The sequence below is a fragment of the Aulonocara stuartgranti genome (assembly GCF_965226115.1).
Source record: "Aulonocara stuartgranti genome assembly, chromosome: 7".
In the NCBI taxonomy this organism is placed as follows: domain Eukaryota; kingdom Metazoa; phylum Chordata; class Actinopteri; order Cichliformes; family Cichlidae; genus Aulonocara; species Aulonocara stuartgranti.
In genome coordinates this window covers 12,974,418-12,992,213 of record NC_138945.1, presented here as the reverse complement: position 1 = coordinate 12,992,213, position 17,796 = coordinate 12,974,418, and the positions used below count along the sequence as shown (strand labels likewise).

At 39.8% G+C, this 17,796-nt stretch overlaps 1 protein-coding gene across 9 annotated transcripts in view; it reads left to right on the top strand.

Annotated features, from left to right (window-relative positions):
* Nucleotides 1-351: 351 nt before the first annotated feature.
* rasgrf2a (Ras protein-specific guanine nucleotide-releasing factor 2a) overlaps nt 352-17,796 on the top strand; it is a 48,666-nt gene continuing 31,221 nt past the window's right edge. For 4 of the 9 annotated variants that reach the window (XM_082541441.1, XM_082541440.1, XM_082541438.1 and 1 more), the window contains exons 1-6: nt 359-1,260; nt 9,706-9,812; nt 16,330-16,477; nt 16,723-16,812; nt 16,890-17,143; nt 17,502-17,581. In XM_082541441.1, the coding sequence (XP_082397567.1) occupies nt 970-1,260; nt 9,706-9,812; nt 16,330-16,477; nt 16,723-16,812; nt 16,890-17,143; nt 17,502-17,581 (970 nt within the window). In that variant the 5' untranslated portion in view covers nt 359-969. Of the gene's footprint in view, nt 1,261-9,705; nt 9,813-16,329; nt 16,478-16,722; nt 16,813-16,889; nt 17,144-17,501; nt 17,582-17,796 lie in introns of all 9 variants that reach the window. The other 5 variants (XM_082541444.1, XM_082541439.1, XM_082541442.1 and 2 more) reach the window with 3 other exon arrangements.

Below are 17,796 nucleotides of genomic sequence, written 5' to 3'. Positions count from 1 at the left end.
CACTTAATAGCAATACACCTTACATATACTTTGTAAGGTGTATTGCACACACACACTTAATAGCAATACACCTTACATATACTTTGGTCTCTTGTTTTGACAAAATTGCTTGCTTTTGGTCATCAAAAACCAAAAAGAGGCATTTGGAGAAAAAAGTAGGCTACAAGATTTATCCGGTTTAATATGGGCACCAATATCCAAACTGCTGAGTAAAAAAAAATCCCCAAGTTTGATGTCAACAAACCTGCGAACAATTTTATACCAAACCTCTAAAGGAGGCAGATTTCATGAAAAATATCACTATCCACCTGAGAGAACCAACAAACTGGACCTGAGCAAAGCGGGAACCAGCCCTCCTCAGCAGGGACGTCTTTTTTTTTTTGTTTTTTCACAGCGAAACGTGTGCTGTGTAAAACTGTGGGTGTGTAAACTTTGGTGCACTTTGGTTTGCGCTGCTTAAATGGAACTCCTGCGAGGCTCCGCGCTCAGAGAGCAGCGCGCGGGCTGCGGCGATCTAAGTTGATGTCAAAGCCGATTAGCGCTGATGTCCGTCGTGATTCTGTTTTCACCGTCTGTTCACTGAGTCTATTTCTGTGTGCTGTTGTTGGCGGTACTACACACTCCGTCGTTTTCCTCATTTTTTTAACCACCAGGACAGAAACACACTGGCTTTCTAGGTCATGTCCGAACTTTGCAGCATGGAGATGTGTTGAAGCGGTGCTGCTTTTCAACGGTTCAGCTGACACTGGAGCGTGTATTTGACAGTCTGGTAAGAGTGATGCACTCTCCAACTTTTTATGCCATGGTAAACCTGGATTACCTTTTTCTGCAGTTGAGATGTTAACCACTTTCTCTTCAATATCCATCCGGTAGAGATAACGGTAGCGATATCGAGGATGCGTGATGTGATACATATGTTTGCTCTTTGAAGTTGGGACCAAAATAAGGACAGGACTCAGTGTAAACATAATGCAGAAGAGCGTGCGGTACAATGAGGGCCACGCTCTGTATCTGTCAGTGGTTGCGCGCAAAGAGGGGACCAAGCGCGGCTACCTGAGCAAGAAGACCACAGAGAACAGTCGCTGGGCTGAGAAGTACTTCGCCCTCTACCAGAATGTGCTCTTCTACTTCGAGAACGACCAGAGCGCACGGCCCTCAGGTATATACCTGCTGGAGGGATGCACATGCGAGAGGGCGCCGGCGTCCAAAGTGTCCGCCATCAGCAAGGATGCTATTGAGAAGCAGCAGGTGCGTCCCACGGTAAACGTGCTTTTAGCGTGAAAAACCGTCAATTTTCTTTGCTCTTTCATTTCTGTCTTTCTTGAGTCCCTTTAAAAAGTCCTCACCACACATACACGGTGTCATGAGTCTTGCTCAGCGTTTCTTTATTTTCCCTCCCAAAACTCTAGCTATCAGGAATTCAGAAGGTAATTAGATATCCTTCATGATACAACCTTTAACTTATGGTGGAATATCCCACCAGGTAATTTTGATGAATTTAGGTTTAAAGCTTTTGCGCTTAAAATGAAGTGTTATGTCCTAATTATACTTAAAAAGTATTTTCATTCGAAACTGTGTCCCTTTTGTACTCAATGCATACACGTTTACATTCAAATATACTTATAAAATAATTCGTTTCTGGTTTGTCTTAAAACTGGCAGTTGCTCAACTATACTTATGCAACACTATTAAATGGTGAGTATTTTTAGGTATGAAAAGTTACACCATCATTCACAAGAATTACTTAGTAAAAGTTGAGAAAGAACACCGTCATTAAAGTTAGTTATTAACTTTATTGACTGACTAACTAACTAACTAACTAAATAAATACAAACATTTACAGTGCTTATAAAAACATACGAACCATTAGTAAGAATTATGTATAGCAGTTTTAGTTAGTAAATAATTCTGTCACTATTTAAACAGCAGAAATTTCAAGAGAAACCTATTAAACAAGTCACACAAAGGGAGTTGTGTTCATTGTTGTATTCTTTTGTGATTTAAAGTCTATATGTCAGGCATATGTCAGGGACCAATTTTGGGGGCATCCTGTTTTGGGGTTTAAAAGCCACGGAGACACGGTGTTTAGAAAAAATGTGTCTCAACTGTTCTGATACTCCTGCCACATACAGGATACACCGTGGAGAGGTGGCCAGTTGGTTGCAGGGCTAACACAGAGAGACCATGCGCACTCGTGGGCAATTTAGAATCACCAATATAAATCAGAACAATGAGCTGAAAGAGGCTAAAATGAACTGTCAAATAATATTAAAATAATTGCTAAAACCGTTTGTACTATAGTTAGTAGTAGGAAAATATAAAGCAACTAAAAGATCTTTTTTTTTCTTCCCCCTTCTCACCATGCTTAATGCTAATGCTGCTGCCCATTATAGCCTCACCTATGTGCCACTTGACTGATGTGTTTCCATAGTGATGAAGTTGGTAGTTGGTGAAATGGGACATACAGTAAGTTTGACGTTACACAATCAGAGATATGAAAATATGGACGTTTTCTTGAAAGGATATTTAACTGAGGCTAAAGGCTAAATGTGATAAATCACACTAGTGTGCTTTTAAATAATGAAAATTGATTCTGCTGTGAATATGTAATACTTTCTGTTTGTGAGTTTGTATCCGACATGTGGTACTGCTCTAGGATGATGCTGTGCTAGACTAAGAATAGCATCCTTGCTCGTTGTTTTGCCTGCAGTCACTGTCTGAATACCAAGTCAACACAACTGCATCTCACACATGGATGCTGCTACGCACTAGTGCTACCTGTGCTATTGGGAGACTACCTTTTACTGTACTCTACTGCCTTTCTATGAGTATGGTACACGTGTAACCAAATAACAACAAAACCTAGTGTAATTTCTTCAAAATAAGTTAAGTGAAAAAGTCCAAAACAATGTACGTATTTTAAATATGGCACAGTCCTCCTTGGTATGTGTTTGCACAGTGAAGTTGTGATGTAAATCCTGTGTTTGATCATAATGCTTGATCTGTAATGCTTATTTCTACCTCAATATTTTTATTCTTGGATTCTAGTAAGGTAGCTTTGGATGATTCAGAGTACAAAATAACCAAAGCTTGGGTGCTGCCCCGCAACTCTTCTTTTCCTCTTGCCTTTTTTGATTGGCTCCTTCTTAGAAATGGAAGTGCACTGTGTGGACCATATTAGGGAGATCCACTCATACTGACAGACATTCGGGAATAGAGAAACTGTTTGTAACTGAGCTTTAATAGAAAATCTATTTGATCTATTTCAACAGTAATTTTTATAACCACAATGTAGGTTGATCATTTAATGAGTGTGCATTTTTGCTAATTTAATAGCATTAAAAAGTGCAATAACATGAGATCAAGTTTTTTAGTAGTCTTTTCTAATACAAATCATCAAATATTCCCATTTTCTAGTTTTCTGAGCATTCATAATTGTTGCATTACTGAGTTTAGCAATCATAACTCCTAACTCCTGTTCATGTCAGTTTAAGTTCAGAAACAAGCTAAATGTCACAAAAACACTGTGTTGTGTTTTATTTCTGTGAGTGTTTAAACACTGAGACCGGTTTCCAGTTTATAACCACTTTAGCTGACTTATTATTAGAATTAGTGCTTATGAATCACTTTTCTAACTAACGAAGGCCTCTCTTCACAAACAGCAGCTACTTATTACAACCTGGGACAGCTGAAATGTTAGCCAAAAAATGAGACAAGAAGTTACCTTAGCTCAGATCAACTAAATATTTACTTTAATCTTCCATGTGTGACACAAGCACACTGCTTCATCTTCATTTCAACACTTTTTAATGAATTGAGTGGGGTACATGTGAATTTCTCAGTCCCAAAGGTGTTTTTGTAATTACCTTGACATTTTATTGACATTTTATTTAATTACACATTAAATAAAATTATTTATACTCTTTATACACAGATGATATTATCTTTGAAAAACAGATTTTAATGACATCCTAATAATATAGTTAATGTCTATTATATTTTTTATATAATTTAAAGACAATGATTCATGAAAATAACTGTAGTGAAAACCACACAAATATGTATTGCATAGTATAAAAAGTAGCCCAGACCGCAGCTTATGTCCTCAGAGAGACGAAGGAAGTAACACAGCACCATTGTCCTGCAGGTCAGGTCGTGTTGAAAGTGGTCCTGGCTGTAAGCGGGAGCTCTCATGTTTGCATCTGTGCATAGCAGACTGATGAAGTGTTTTTTTGTGAGTGAACGCGGTGATGCTCGATGCAGGGCAAGGCAGCTTACAGCTCCCTATTTCTCACTCTGTCTGTCCCTGTCCGTCTGTTCGTCTCACTTATTGTTATCCTTGTGCTTAAAGCAGGCTTGTGACCGGGGAAGCCGCATTAGCAATGCAAGGATGCTGCACAAGCCTTGATGGTTATGTAACCCCCACCCTACCCCCCAATGCACACAAACAAGCCCTTAAGCCTCTCTGGTCTGTAGCCGACACACGCTAGCAAGTGTCCCTCACCCGCTTTTTGTTACATCATTACTATACAGACCTGCTTTCTCTCTGTGGCACCCTTTTAGCAAACTATATTGTCAGACATAGGAAAGGAAAAAACTGATATTCAGCAAGTAATTTATATGTTTATTTGACCCATATCTCATGGATTAGAGGGTTGTGACTTTGTTAAGGACTTAATGTTTGGCAAATACAGACTATAATGACTTAAATACAACTCAGTTTAGTAACATACCCATGTATGGGCTGGAGGAGCCAGAGATTTATCTCCTACCTCCGGATTGGTAGATGATCTCTACTGCCTGACCTCAGAGAAAATCTATCGTATTTCTCTGAATTAATAAAATAGTAATTTTCCTGGAAAATTAGTGCATAACCATGTTCAAATTTCTGCAGTCGTATTGGGTTAAGTTGTCCTTGAGAAAAAACAGCAATTTATTTTGAATTCATATTAATTTATTAAATAAAAAACAGAGTTTGTCATGTGAATGCACCTCTGCAGTTTCTACTTTTAACATATTGCCTATTGAAAGTTTGTGTCACTCCTGGATAATTCTTTTTTTTAACGTTTTGTTGTATTTTTTTTCCTCCTGAGCCCGTAGGGTCCCTTATGTTTATGAGCTTACCAGTGTGGAACATTGGTAAGACCGTAAAATATAACGCAGGGGTGTGTGTTAAAGCTCAGTTTTAATTATTTTTTTATGACAAATGCAACAATACAAGTTATTTTATGTGAAATGTTGAAATACAGGGTTTAGCTAAGGTAGTTAGAGACATGCTAAAGTTTTCAGGTTACTGTAAGGTTATTTTTGTGTGTCTTTTGCTTTTAAATGGATAAGTACTCCTAAAACTGCCATGCAAAGGAGTTTGGTGTATTATGAAATCCAAGTCTTGATGAACTGCTGTTCCTTGTTACACGTGCTAACCTCATTAGTATGGTTTAGCAAACAGCTGAAGGGACAACGATATGACAAATGAAAAAAAAAGGACTGAAACATGCATTGAGTTACTGGTGACTGCTTTTTGAGTATTTGATGATGGGCTCATTCCTGTCAGACTTTACTTAGTGCATTTTAAAAAAACAAACAAACTTGTAAATGAAATATGAAATTTGAAAATGTGATATGGGATGGATTTTCACTATGATTTAAAGGGATTAGAATCTTGTATTCATGCATAAAGTGGAACAGGTGGAGTCAGGATTTGTATTTGTGTCTTTTCTAAATTATGTATACCCTTGTCAAATGCCCCAGTGAACTTAAACACGATAAGTACTTGTAAAAAATAGATTTAGCCTGCAATATATAGAAGTAGAAGTCCCTACTGAGCTTAAATATTACAGCATATTCATAAGCTTAGGAGTCAATGGTGGTATTGTTGTCTTCAGAAACGACACAAAAAGAGAACAAATTGGCTTTAAAATGAGAAGTTAGGCAGTCTTTTACCGCAGAGGCAGCAGCAATCTATATCAACTGGACGGCCAGCTAATGCTAATGTAAAGAAAAAATCAGCAAAAACCATGTGCATAATTATAATCATACATCCAGATTATACTCAGAAAAATGTGATCAGAGTTCTAAAACTGCAAAGATCTCAGCCTTAGATTGCAGAGGCAAAGTGGGAGAAAACCTGGAGACATTTTCTCTAAATGCAGAAGGGGCTCAGCGACCTCACAGGATAGTTGATTGTGAGCTCACAGAATCCTTAACAAATTTCTATTTATTTTTGAAATTTTCCATTAAGACCTTGCTGTAAAACTAGCTTCACAAACAAATGAATGACTGTGAACATGACCCAGTTGTGTACTGTACATTTTTATTGTTCTGTGCACATCAACACCACCAACCCAGTCAGGACCCAGTCCCATATTTAAGATGGCGAGGCATGATTGTGGAAGCCGCGCAGGTGCGTCCACCTTCCCTGCACAGCACCACAGGCCACGCCCCGCCACATACCCCCATCGCCAGGCCAGGGAGCCATCCGGCTGATCCTGCTCCCCTCCCCCCGCGAGGGGAGCAGGCATCCCTAGCCCCTCTTCCTGCCAACGGCGTGCTACCACCACCACCTGCTACTGCTGCGTGGCCGCCAGCTCGGCCACCATTCTGGCCAGCTCCTCATTCTGCTGGCCCAGTCCTGGGTCTGCCGTGCCTCCCGTCCTGGGTTTTGGCACCACTGTGAACATCCAACCCAGTTGTGTTCTGTATATTTTTATTGTTTTGTGCACATCCACATCAACACCACCAACCCCGAGTCAGGACGCAGTCACATATGATGGCGGGGCATGATTGTGGATGCCATGCAGGTGCGTCTGCCTTCCCTGCACCCAAGAGCACGGCACCACAGGCCACGCCCCGCTACAATGACCGTTTTTTTTTTTTAATTTTAAAGATACATGGCGCTCCCAAAGTTTTACATGCACAGGCTCATCTGCTGAGTGTCCTCGGCAGTCATGCTGGCTGCCACAATTGCTGCAGAAGCACTAAATAGCACTAAGTAAAATGACTAAAAACCAGAAGTTGAAGTGGGTTTATGATTACCTTGTTCAGTCTTGAAACGATTTAGCTTGATATAGTTTTGCTTTAACACAGCTGGCTTTGTTTTTATATTTGCATTTTTCTACTTCATATTTTATTTAACCTCCTAAGACCCGAACGCTTCCACAGCATGCATTTTGAATTTCTCTTTGATATTTGGGCTGATTGGGGCCCAATGAATGTAAAAACAAAGAATTACCAGATTTTTTCTTTTACCCACTTTTTGTTTCTAAGAAAAATGACATCCACATATGAGGATATTTGTTTAAAATTTTGATAGAACAGTGGCAGTATAATGTCCTCGTAAGTGGATATCAGGCCCTTGTAGAGCAAAATTGAGTATTCGGGTCTAAATAACCAAAAATGTGATGTCCGTATATGTGGACACCAGGTCCATTCATCCATCCGCTTCCGCTTATCCTTTTCAGGGTCACGGGGGGCATTGGAGCCTATCCCAGCTATCATAGGGCGAGAGGCGGGGTACACCCTGGACAGGTCGCCAGTCTGTCACAGGGCCAACACACAGGGACAGACAACCATTCACACGTAGTGACAATTTGGATTATCCAATCAACCTATCCCCACAAGCCGCATGTCTTTGGACGGTGGGAGAGTACCTGGAGGGAACCCACGCAAACACGGGGAGAACATGCAAACTCCACACAGAAAGACCTGATGGTGGAATTGAACTCAGGACCTTCTTGCTGTGCGGCAACGGTGCTAACCACCGTGCCACCGGGCTGCCAGTGAAAATTACGCCCATGTTCATGAAAAGTACTCATTGGTGTCATGGTTTAATTTTGCAACTTTATCTTTGCCTGTCTCTAGAAGTACAAGCCTTGTCAACGCCTTTGTGCAAATCACATAATTTGAACATAGGCATCTAGTAAATGGATAAGAAATACTTTTGAAGTGTAGTTTTCTGTTCTGTGCAGCCATTCCTGTGTAGGTTTCTAGGGATTGTCTTCTTTGAGAATACAATTCCCGACTTTCTCATTCATTTGCTCGAGTCTTGGGAGTTGTTCTAAGGGTCTTAAGACACATTTTTCTCTAGTTTTCTTTCCTGATTCTTTGCAATCTTTTACTCCAAACCTCTTCCAGGAGAGTTCTGTACTGTGTGGCTTTCTTAAGTGACAACTCTTGCTGAAGTTTTACACTGTGTGTGGAGATAACCAAACTAAAGAACATCATTGCAGAGAAAAGATTTTCATGGGCTAAAAATGTTGACCCTAGTAATTTTTTTCTGAAAAAATAATAATAACAATAATAACAATAATAAGAATACTTTAAAGAAAACTAGTATGTTTAGAATTGCCCTTGTTGAAAATTTTGACAAAACTAGGGGTAATACCCTCCTATTGGGATGTGGACATTTTGGAATGTCCAGACAAAAATACTTAGGGCCTGATATCCACTTACGAGGACATTATACTGCCACTGTTCTATCAAAATTTAAAACGAATGTCCTCATATGTAGATCTCATTTTTCTCAGAAAGAAAAATTAGGTTAAAAAAAAGAAGTGGTAATTCTTTGTTTTTACATTCATCAGGTGCCAATCAGCCCAAATAGCAAAGTAAAATTAAAAATGCATGCTGTGGAAGCGTTCAGGTCTTAGGAGGATACTAATCATTTTGTCCTCATCTTTACAGATGCATGTGTGTAAGTGCATCTGTATGTACTTCGTATTATTTGCACTAATTCTCATTTTGAAGTGGAGTCCTTGTACTCTTCCAATTATTACCTCCACTCATGAGGAAGCAGGTCTGTTTTCTGTGTGCTATTTTAGTGTTACTTGTGCTCTTTGTGCTGTTACTTGGGGCAAGAACTCTGACGAGGAAGCTGAATATGAAAATGTGAACCAAGTGTGGATGTTCCTTAGGGCTGCAGCCAACAGTTATTTTCATTAGTCCGTGTATACAAGGTGTATAACAATTGGCTTAAATTATGGAATTTATCACCGCAGCTGGAGGATGTTCATTCATCTTTTCTACTTTGTTGCCAATAAACAAATAACAGATTTGACACAAAAACTCTAATTTTTGAGACATACAAGGAAAGTGGCTTTTTGAGGCATTTACTTACTGATAAAAAATAATATTTAAGCTGGTTCTAGTTTTCTCTTTTGAGAGATCAGCTTTATAGGACTCTTGTCAAAGACAATTTCTTTCGATTTCCACCATAGAGTTTCAGCTGGATTGAAATCTGGACTGTTTCCTGGCCTTGTCACTGAATTATTTATGTGTCCAACACTAGACCTTTAACAAACAAAAGATAATAGCAACAAAAAATGACATCAAGCAAGAATTCACAAGACAAGTGAAATTAAAAAGGGAAATTAAAAAGGGAAATTAAAAGTGCGTCGGTGTCTCACTCCCATTTCTTCTTGTTGCATGTTGAAGCTCTACTTGGAACCTTGTTAAGATCCAATCACGCAAAATAGTATTTCTTTTTCCATTTTTCAAGTGGTCTTAATCTTTTGATTTGGACTGTATGTTGCACACATACATTAATGTAGTTTCATTAAACTTGAGTTAAAAACATATAATAATTCTGTCATTGTCTAGATTGTAAGCCTGAATAAACCTGTTGAAAAAAATACTCTGACCTAAGATTAGAGATCTTTTTTCCAAGCATGAAGTCACATTACTTTTTGTCTCTTTTCTTTCACATAGTACTACTTCATGGTCAATTTTGGCCACGATGGGCAGAAACCTCTAGAGATGCGAACAGAGGATGAGTTGGACTGCAATGAATGGGTGGGGGGCATCCAGCAGGCCAGGTATGAAGTGACAAGAGTTTTCACTCTTTTACAATGTTATAAAATATTGTAATTTATGTATTTTCATCTGTATACGACTTGATCTTTCTAATGGCGCCATACTGCAGTGGTTTAGATATTTCCTTGTAAGTGAAAGGTTTTTAGTTTAATTCCAGCCAGCGATTCAAATTTCCCTTGGTTGCATCAGGAAGGGCATGTAGCATAAAACTCTGAAAAATACCTGCTGTAGAGCAAGAGTGTGTTTATTTCCTGTTTTTATGCCTGTCTCATTTGTTCTGTATAGTGTCCTTGGGTATTTTAAAAGGCGCCTTTAAATAAAATGTATTATTATTAAGAGATGGGAAAGCCATGCAGCAAAGGGCTGCAGGTCAGACTCAATCCTGCATTGCTCCACTCAGGCCATGTAACATATGGTTACCAGCTCAACCACTGAGCTAAACCAGCACCAGACGGCTTTACCTGTCTAGCACTTAGAGTCCCCCGAGAGCAGCACTGCCCAGCCTTCTACCTTTCTACCTTTAAAACTCGCCTTCCAGCCAAATGGCTGGTAGGCTTTTAGCTAGGCTTTAGCTTCAGCCAAGTGGAAGCTAAATTGTCTAGTCATTCATATGTAAATTAGGTTGTTATCTGGGAATTCTGGAGGGGAGTGGGGGTGTGTGAATGAGGGGGTGGGGGAGCTGCTAAAAGCTGTGCACTTCCTTTTGTGTTTCATCTTGATGCATTCTCAATCATCAAGGGAAATAAATCTCCAAAAGTCACCAACTTGGAGTGTTTCAGTTTGCCATCTTAGGGAGAAATCAACACACATGGGTGTATGTCCTTCGTTGCTGAGATTTATTGATAAAAACAGTACAAAAAACCAACCATTTGTACACATATTTACAAATAATAATAAAAAGTGAGTGAGTACATTTCAACATTTTCAGCAATCACTCACAATCCTGGCACTGCCATGGTATCTGTAGTCTGCATTTACCACATGTGTATCTGTAGCAGTGAACACATCGCACAGTGGCATGATTGTTCTTGCATTTGTGTTTGACCTGACACATGGCTCTTTTTCCAGGGCTAGGTGTGGAGGGTTGTGCCCGAAGCAACTGTTCTTTTCTTGCCTTTTTCCCAGCTACATGAGAGTGAGCCAACTCTCTTGCAAGCTCCACCAGGAAGTCCACCCGTCTTTCCTTCGTCCCGGTGTATGCTTGATACAGCACATGTGCATTCAGTGCTGCCATGTCAATCATGTTGTAAAACACGGCAACTGGCCAGTGCCGTGTTCCTCTGCAGACAGTGTACTCCCGAACCATCTGGTCCATCACATCCACGCCACACTTTGTTTTGTTGTAAAGGGTGACAGTGTTTGGCTTCCTTTTGGTAGTGTTGGGAAGCTGGGAAGAAGGCAAGAAAAGAACAGTTGCCTTGGACACAACCCTCCACACCTAGCCCTGGAAAAAGAGCCATGTGTCAGGTCAAACACAAATGCAAGAACAATCATGCCACTGTGCGATGTGTTCACTGCTACAGATACACATGTGGTAAATGCAGACTACAGATACCATGGCAGTGCCAGGATTGTGAGTGATTGCTGAAAATGTTGAAATGTACTCACTCACTTTTTATTATTATTTGTAAATATGTGTACAAATGGTTGGTTTTTTGTACTGTTTTTATCAATAAATCTCAGCAACAAAGGACATACACCCATGTGTGTTGATTTCTCCCTAAGATGGCAAACTGAAACACTCCAAGTTGGTGACTTTTGGAGATTTATTTCCCTTGATGATTGAGAATGCATCAAGATGAAACACAAAAGGAAGTGCACAGCTTTTAGCAGCTCCCCCACACCCTCAATCACACACCCCCACTCCCCTCCAGAATTCTCATGTAACAACCTAATTTACATATGAATGACTAGCCAATTTAGCTTCCACTTGGCTGAAGCTAAAGCCTAGCTAAACACCTACCAGCCATTTGGCTGGAAGGCGAGTTTTAAAGGTAGAAAAGCCAAATGGCTGCTCTCGGGGGCTCTAAAGCCCTCTGATGCATGAATTATGAAAGCCTTGGTCAAGATTTTTTTCATAAGTGCTTTTATTCTTCTCAGGACATGAAAAAAAATGTCCAACTCTTTTTTTCCCAAAAATAAGTTTTTTTTATAAAGTTATAAACTTGTCCACTCCAGTGGACTACATGCGCCCGAGCACTTAGCATGAAATACTGTGAATTTACTGTAAAAATTAATTACCTTGTGTTCTATTGTAAATATACAAACACTTGTTTGCTTGTATCCTTTGAAAAACATCTCAGCAATTTTTTTGGAACTTTCAACTCATAAGGCCCCAATGTTTAGACGTAAATAACAAAACCAATCAACAGTCCTAGCTGTGAATCCTACACCTGAATATGGCAAACTATCTCCAACAAGAGAAACATTTTTGAGTCTACACAGTTCTATAACGATGCAGGACAGTATTACCAAGCCCTTATTAGCATGCTGGAAGAAAACACAAACTGACATCTTAGTCTCTGCATCTCCGAACACTTCTATGTTCATCACAGCTAGGCTGTGTGAAAGTTTGCAAAGCATCCAGGGCACAATGGCACACAGCATTGCATGCAGATGTATTTGGTCTTCCGTGTGCACGCAACATCATGGCATCTGTTTGCATTTTTCACCTCGGTCAGTTGGGGCCAGTGATATCCTGTGGCAAACCTGACCTCACAGGCTACTTTGGTGACTGCTCTCCGCTTCACGGGTTGTGGGGTCCCACTGGGTCTTCCTCTTTTGCATTGCTGGAGGGTGAATCTCTTCTCCTGTTACTGACAGTTCTTTCCCATACAAGTTGGTGTTGTATGTTATATTATCAATTAGATCTGCTGGAAACAGATGTCTGAAGAAATCTATGAGATCCTTCCCCTCCACATTCAATTTCCACTCTCCTAGAAAAGGAGGCAAGTCTCCATCAAAGTCATTGTCTTGGACTTTCCAAATATTTTTGCGGGCTTGAGTATGGTCAGGTGCCATGTACCCATCTCCCACAGCTCCCTGATCATGCTGACCTTCCTCTTCATCCTGCCCCTCATCGTTCTCACTTTCTGCATCCTGACTGTTTGTGTCTTCATCATCCGTAGCTCCTATGTCTCTGTTCTGCTCTGGCAGCCACTCATCATCACTGGACTTATCACTGAACTCATCATCACTGCACTCATCAATGAAATCATCATCACTGGAGCTGGATGGAATTTCCTGGACTATTCTGTACCCTGCCTTATTCTTTGCTGCATTTGAAGTCTACAAAATATGATAAAATAATTATTATAGTAACTCAAACTACAGCTGATCTGCACAAAAATATATATTTTAAATGAGTAGTTTATAAATGTAACAATTATATGCTTACTCATAACCAAAACAGTCCCAAAAAACAGTGAGACAATTTATGACTTATGTTAAAAAAAATATAGTGGGTAATGCATGATGTCCACTTCATTGGACACATGGTTCATCATAGTTTTCTACATATTAGACACAACAATTTCTTATTCCAAACAGATAATATCCTTCCCTAGATGTTACTGCATATCATCATTTTTTTTTTTTTTTACCTGTTGGGCTCTTTTAGCATAGAAGGATTGACAGGATATGCCAGCAGTGGTCGGCAGGGGTGACAGTTTGTCTGCCATCTTTGATTCAGAGGAAATTTACTTGCAGTTGCACTAACTGAACACTGAATTGACCTCAATGGAGCATGGCAGCAGAGAGCACTCTAGAGGCTAATATGCAGTTCCACCATAGAAACCAATGCATTAAAGAGATATGTACGTTTTAGTAGCTGTCCACTCCAGTGACCACTATGCATCAGAGGGCTAGGGTAGTTTTAGAGTCTCAACGTGAACCTTAAAGTAGATAACCCATAAGTAACGCGTAAAAAATTACATCTCACTAATTTAGAAGATCTTTATTTTGTGGAAAAAAGCTTTTTTGCTCTATAAAAAAGCCAACTGTGAAGCTAAGAAGCCGTACTACTCCTCACTGATTGAAAAAAATAAGAAAAACCTTTCTCTCTAGCACTGAAGCCATGCTGGCCAAGAGTCAGAGCTCTGTTGGAACTTAACTAGTAATGACGTCATGAATTTCTTCAGAGGTTTTAACAGTTGCGAAAGAAATGACTCATAAACATCACACATACTATCTATACTATTGATACTAATTTTCTTTCCGCCTGATTGATACTGATTCTGATTCTGAGTTAACTTCAGTAATCATTTCCTCCAAACCATCAACGTGTCTGTTAGAGACCACTCCTTCATTACTGCTCAAAATCTTATTGATTATTGTTTTAATCTTACATATGATATTATATCCATGACACAATATACTATAAGCCAAATGTAAGCACAAAAGTAGTCTAGGTATTAGTTTCCTTGAAAACTTGCACTAAAAGTATAAAATAACTGCTTAACACTTCAGTTTAACAACAACTAAAGTAACTTATCCTTGTAGTTCATCAGCAACCTGCATCCATCATGTAAGTACATAATTACTTTCTATCCACCATTTACTCGTCCAGTTATGGAGGGTAGCTCAATTCAATTCAAATTTATTTATGCAGCGCCAAATCACAACAACAGTCGCCTCAAGGCGCTTTATATTGTACAGTAGATCCTACAATAATAGATACAGAGAAAAACCCAACAATCATATGACCCCTATGAGCAAGCAGTTTCACGACAGTGGGAAGGAAAAACTCCCTTTTAACAGGAAGAAACCTCCGGCAGAACCAGTCTCAGGGAGGGGCGGCCATCTGCTGCGACCGGTTGGGAGAGAGACAGAGATTAATAATAAGTACGATTCAATGCAGAGAGGTCTATTAACACATAGTGAGTGAGAAAGGTGACTGGAAAGGAAAAACTCAATGCATCATGGGAATCCTGAGCAGCCTACATCTATTGCAGCATAACTAAGGGAGGATTCAGGGTCACCTGATCCAGCCCTAACTATATGCTTTACCAAAAAGGAAAGTTTTAAGCCTAATCTTAAAAGTAGAGATAGTATCTGTCTCCCGAATCCAAACTGGAAGCTGGTTCCACAGAAGAGGGGCCTGAAAACTGAAGGCTCTCCCTCCCATTCTACTTTTAAATACTCTAGGAACAACAAGTAGGCCTGCAGTGCGAGAGCAAAGTGCTCTAATAGGGTGATATGGTACTACAAGGTCATTAAGATAAGATGGGGCCTGATTATTTAAGACCTTGTATGTGAGGAGCAGGATTTTGAATTCAATTCTGGATTTAACAGGAAGCCAATGAAGGGAAGCCAAAACAGGAGAAATATGCTCTCTGTTTCTAGTCCCTGTCGGTACTCTTGCTGCAGCATTTTGGATTAGCTGAAGGCTTTTCAGGGAGTTTTTAGGACTTCCTGATAATAATGAATTACAGTCGTCCAGCCTGGAAGTAATAAATGCGTGAACTAGTTTTCCAGCATCACTCTGAGACAGGATATTTCTAATTTTAGAGATGTTGCGCAAATGGAAGAAAGCAGTCTTACATATTTGTTTAATATATGCATTGAAGGACATGTCCTGGTCAAAAATGACTCCAAGGTTCCTCACAGTTTTACAGCTTAGTCAGTGCGAGTGAGATTCGGAGAACCTCAAAAAGTAAAGTGTGCTGTTAGCACAATTCAGTGGAATTCTGAGGTGTGCAGAATAGAGAATAGAGACTGGACTGTCCCCCCTCTCTGTTCCTGAGAGAAATGTTGTCTTTCTTTCTAGGTATTATTGTTTTGTGTTTTGGATCAAATGAAGGCATTTCAGGGATGAAGACATTTCTTATAATGTTAGGTGTAACATAATACTGCAGAAGTTACTCTTGATACTTCTGGTACATTTTGATGGTAAAACTGACAACACAGGGCCTTTATTTGTAATGAAATATGTATGTACATGATAATGCTGTTTGTTTCACTACCTTCCACTACAATGAAAATCTTTTCTTTCTTATTATCTTGTAGTAAAAATGTTCCACAATTTCATCTTGTTGTTCCTACACATTTTGTGAGAAAATGTGCTGTGCTGAAAAGTGCGACTCAAACTCTACCTTCTGCTCTTTTTGTGTGTTTATGCAGATTTGACACTACTACCTCATGTTGTTCCATATTTGTTTAACATGCCTGTGTGCATTTGTGTGCAAGTGTGTGTTCTTTCTGCTCGCAGCGGTTCACATTTAGGTCACACTGGTGCTGTAGTGCTGCATGGTTACATCACAGACTTGATCTCGTAACTCGACCTCTGTTTTTCTCTGGTCTCACTTTCTGTGTCTTTCCTATTTTTAGTGTAACATTCAGTAGAAAGTATGCCTCTACTTGCCCACAATGACATATTACTGCAGGTGTCAATAATATCAGGTTACTGCCTGATCATTCGTTTAAGTCTATAACTAAAACAAATTGGCACACAAAGCTCTCTGTACATGTTAAATTACCACACTAACCGACTTCAGTACTGTCCTCCTGTGCTCCTTTTAGCTACTCTGGTATCATCATTGAACGTGACATCCTGATGCAGAGGTACATCCATCTGGACCAGATCATGGAGACTGAGAAGGTTGCAGCCAATCAGCTTCGTACTCAGCTGGAGGACCAGGACACAGAGATTGAGAGGCTCAAAGCAGAAGTATGCATGAGTGCATCTGCATGGCTACATAAATGCACATACTGTCACACACAGGCACCCACATGCACTCTAAAATCAAAGCATGCAGATTCCTAAATTAAATCACAGCAGGACTCCACTGATTCTGGGGCCTATTATTTGGGATTTTTCTTTTTTTTACCTTTTAAAATGTTCCCATGAATGTTTTATATTTTGTTATATTTTGCACATTTTTTCATATGGACGCTGTTGTTGTGTTGTTGCAGATTACAGTATTGAACAAAGCCAAGGAAAGGATGCAGCCGCACCAGAACAACCAAGACGAGGAAGACCCCGATATTAAAAAAATTAAAATGGTAAAGAATTGTAACTGCATATTAAAATGTAGAGAGACAAGGTTGTGAGAGAAACTTAGTGTGCAATGGCTATACAGGTGCAGAGTTTCATGCGTGGCTGGCTGTGTCGGAGGAAGTGGAAAATCATTGTCCAGGACTATATCTGTTCCCCTCACGCTGAGAGCATGAGGAAGAGGAACCATATTGTGTTCAACATGGTGGAAGCAGAGACAGAATACGTGCAGCAGCTTTCCATCCTGGTGAATTGCTTCCTTAGGCCGCTCCGCATGGCTGCCAGTTCCAAGAAACCTCCCATTCGCCATGATGATGTTAGCAGCATCTTCCTCAACAGGTGCAACTCTCTTTTTTTTGTTTTGCGTAACTTTTCACACAAATCCTGTATTTCAGCTGTTTGTAATAGTTTATAATAAAGTTTGTAATAAACTATATACTAGATATAAAATACTGATGTCACACATCAATTTCTGAACAAATATGAGAATGTAGTAAGTCATCAGCTAACACTTGCCAGCCTGGTTAGCAAACGGCTTCTATAAACTGTCTAGGTGTAACGCACCAAACCTAGATCCTTCTTGCGGCCTTCCTGGCCTTATAGTTATACTACTAAACTCATTCTTGGTGAATTGAACTCACTCCTCTCTCTCTCTCTCTCTCTCTCTCTCTCCCTCTCCCTCTCTTTCGCTATGAAGTGAGACCATCATGTTTCTGCATGAAATCTTCCATCAAGGTCTGAAGGCCCGAATTGCCAACTGGCCTACTCTAGTTCTGGGTGAGTGTTTCCAAGCTTACACTTTTTTTAACATAAGCTGTGGTCAGAAGGTTCTACTACTACATGTATAGAGACAAAAAAATAAAAAATAAAAAAAAAAACCACACCTCTGATTTACATGTAGCTCATCTCCTTGTATATCAAAGCTTCCAGTGGAGCTTTCTGACTGCTTGCATAGAACAGGGTGGTCTGTGGAAGTAGACTAGAGTGGTACA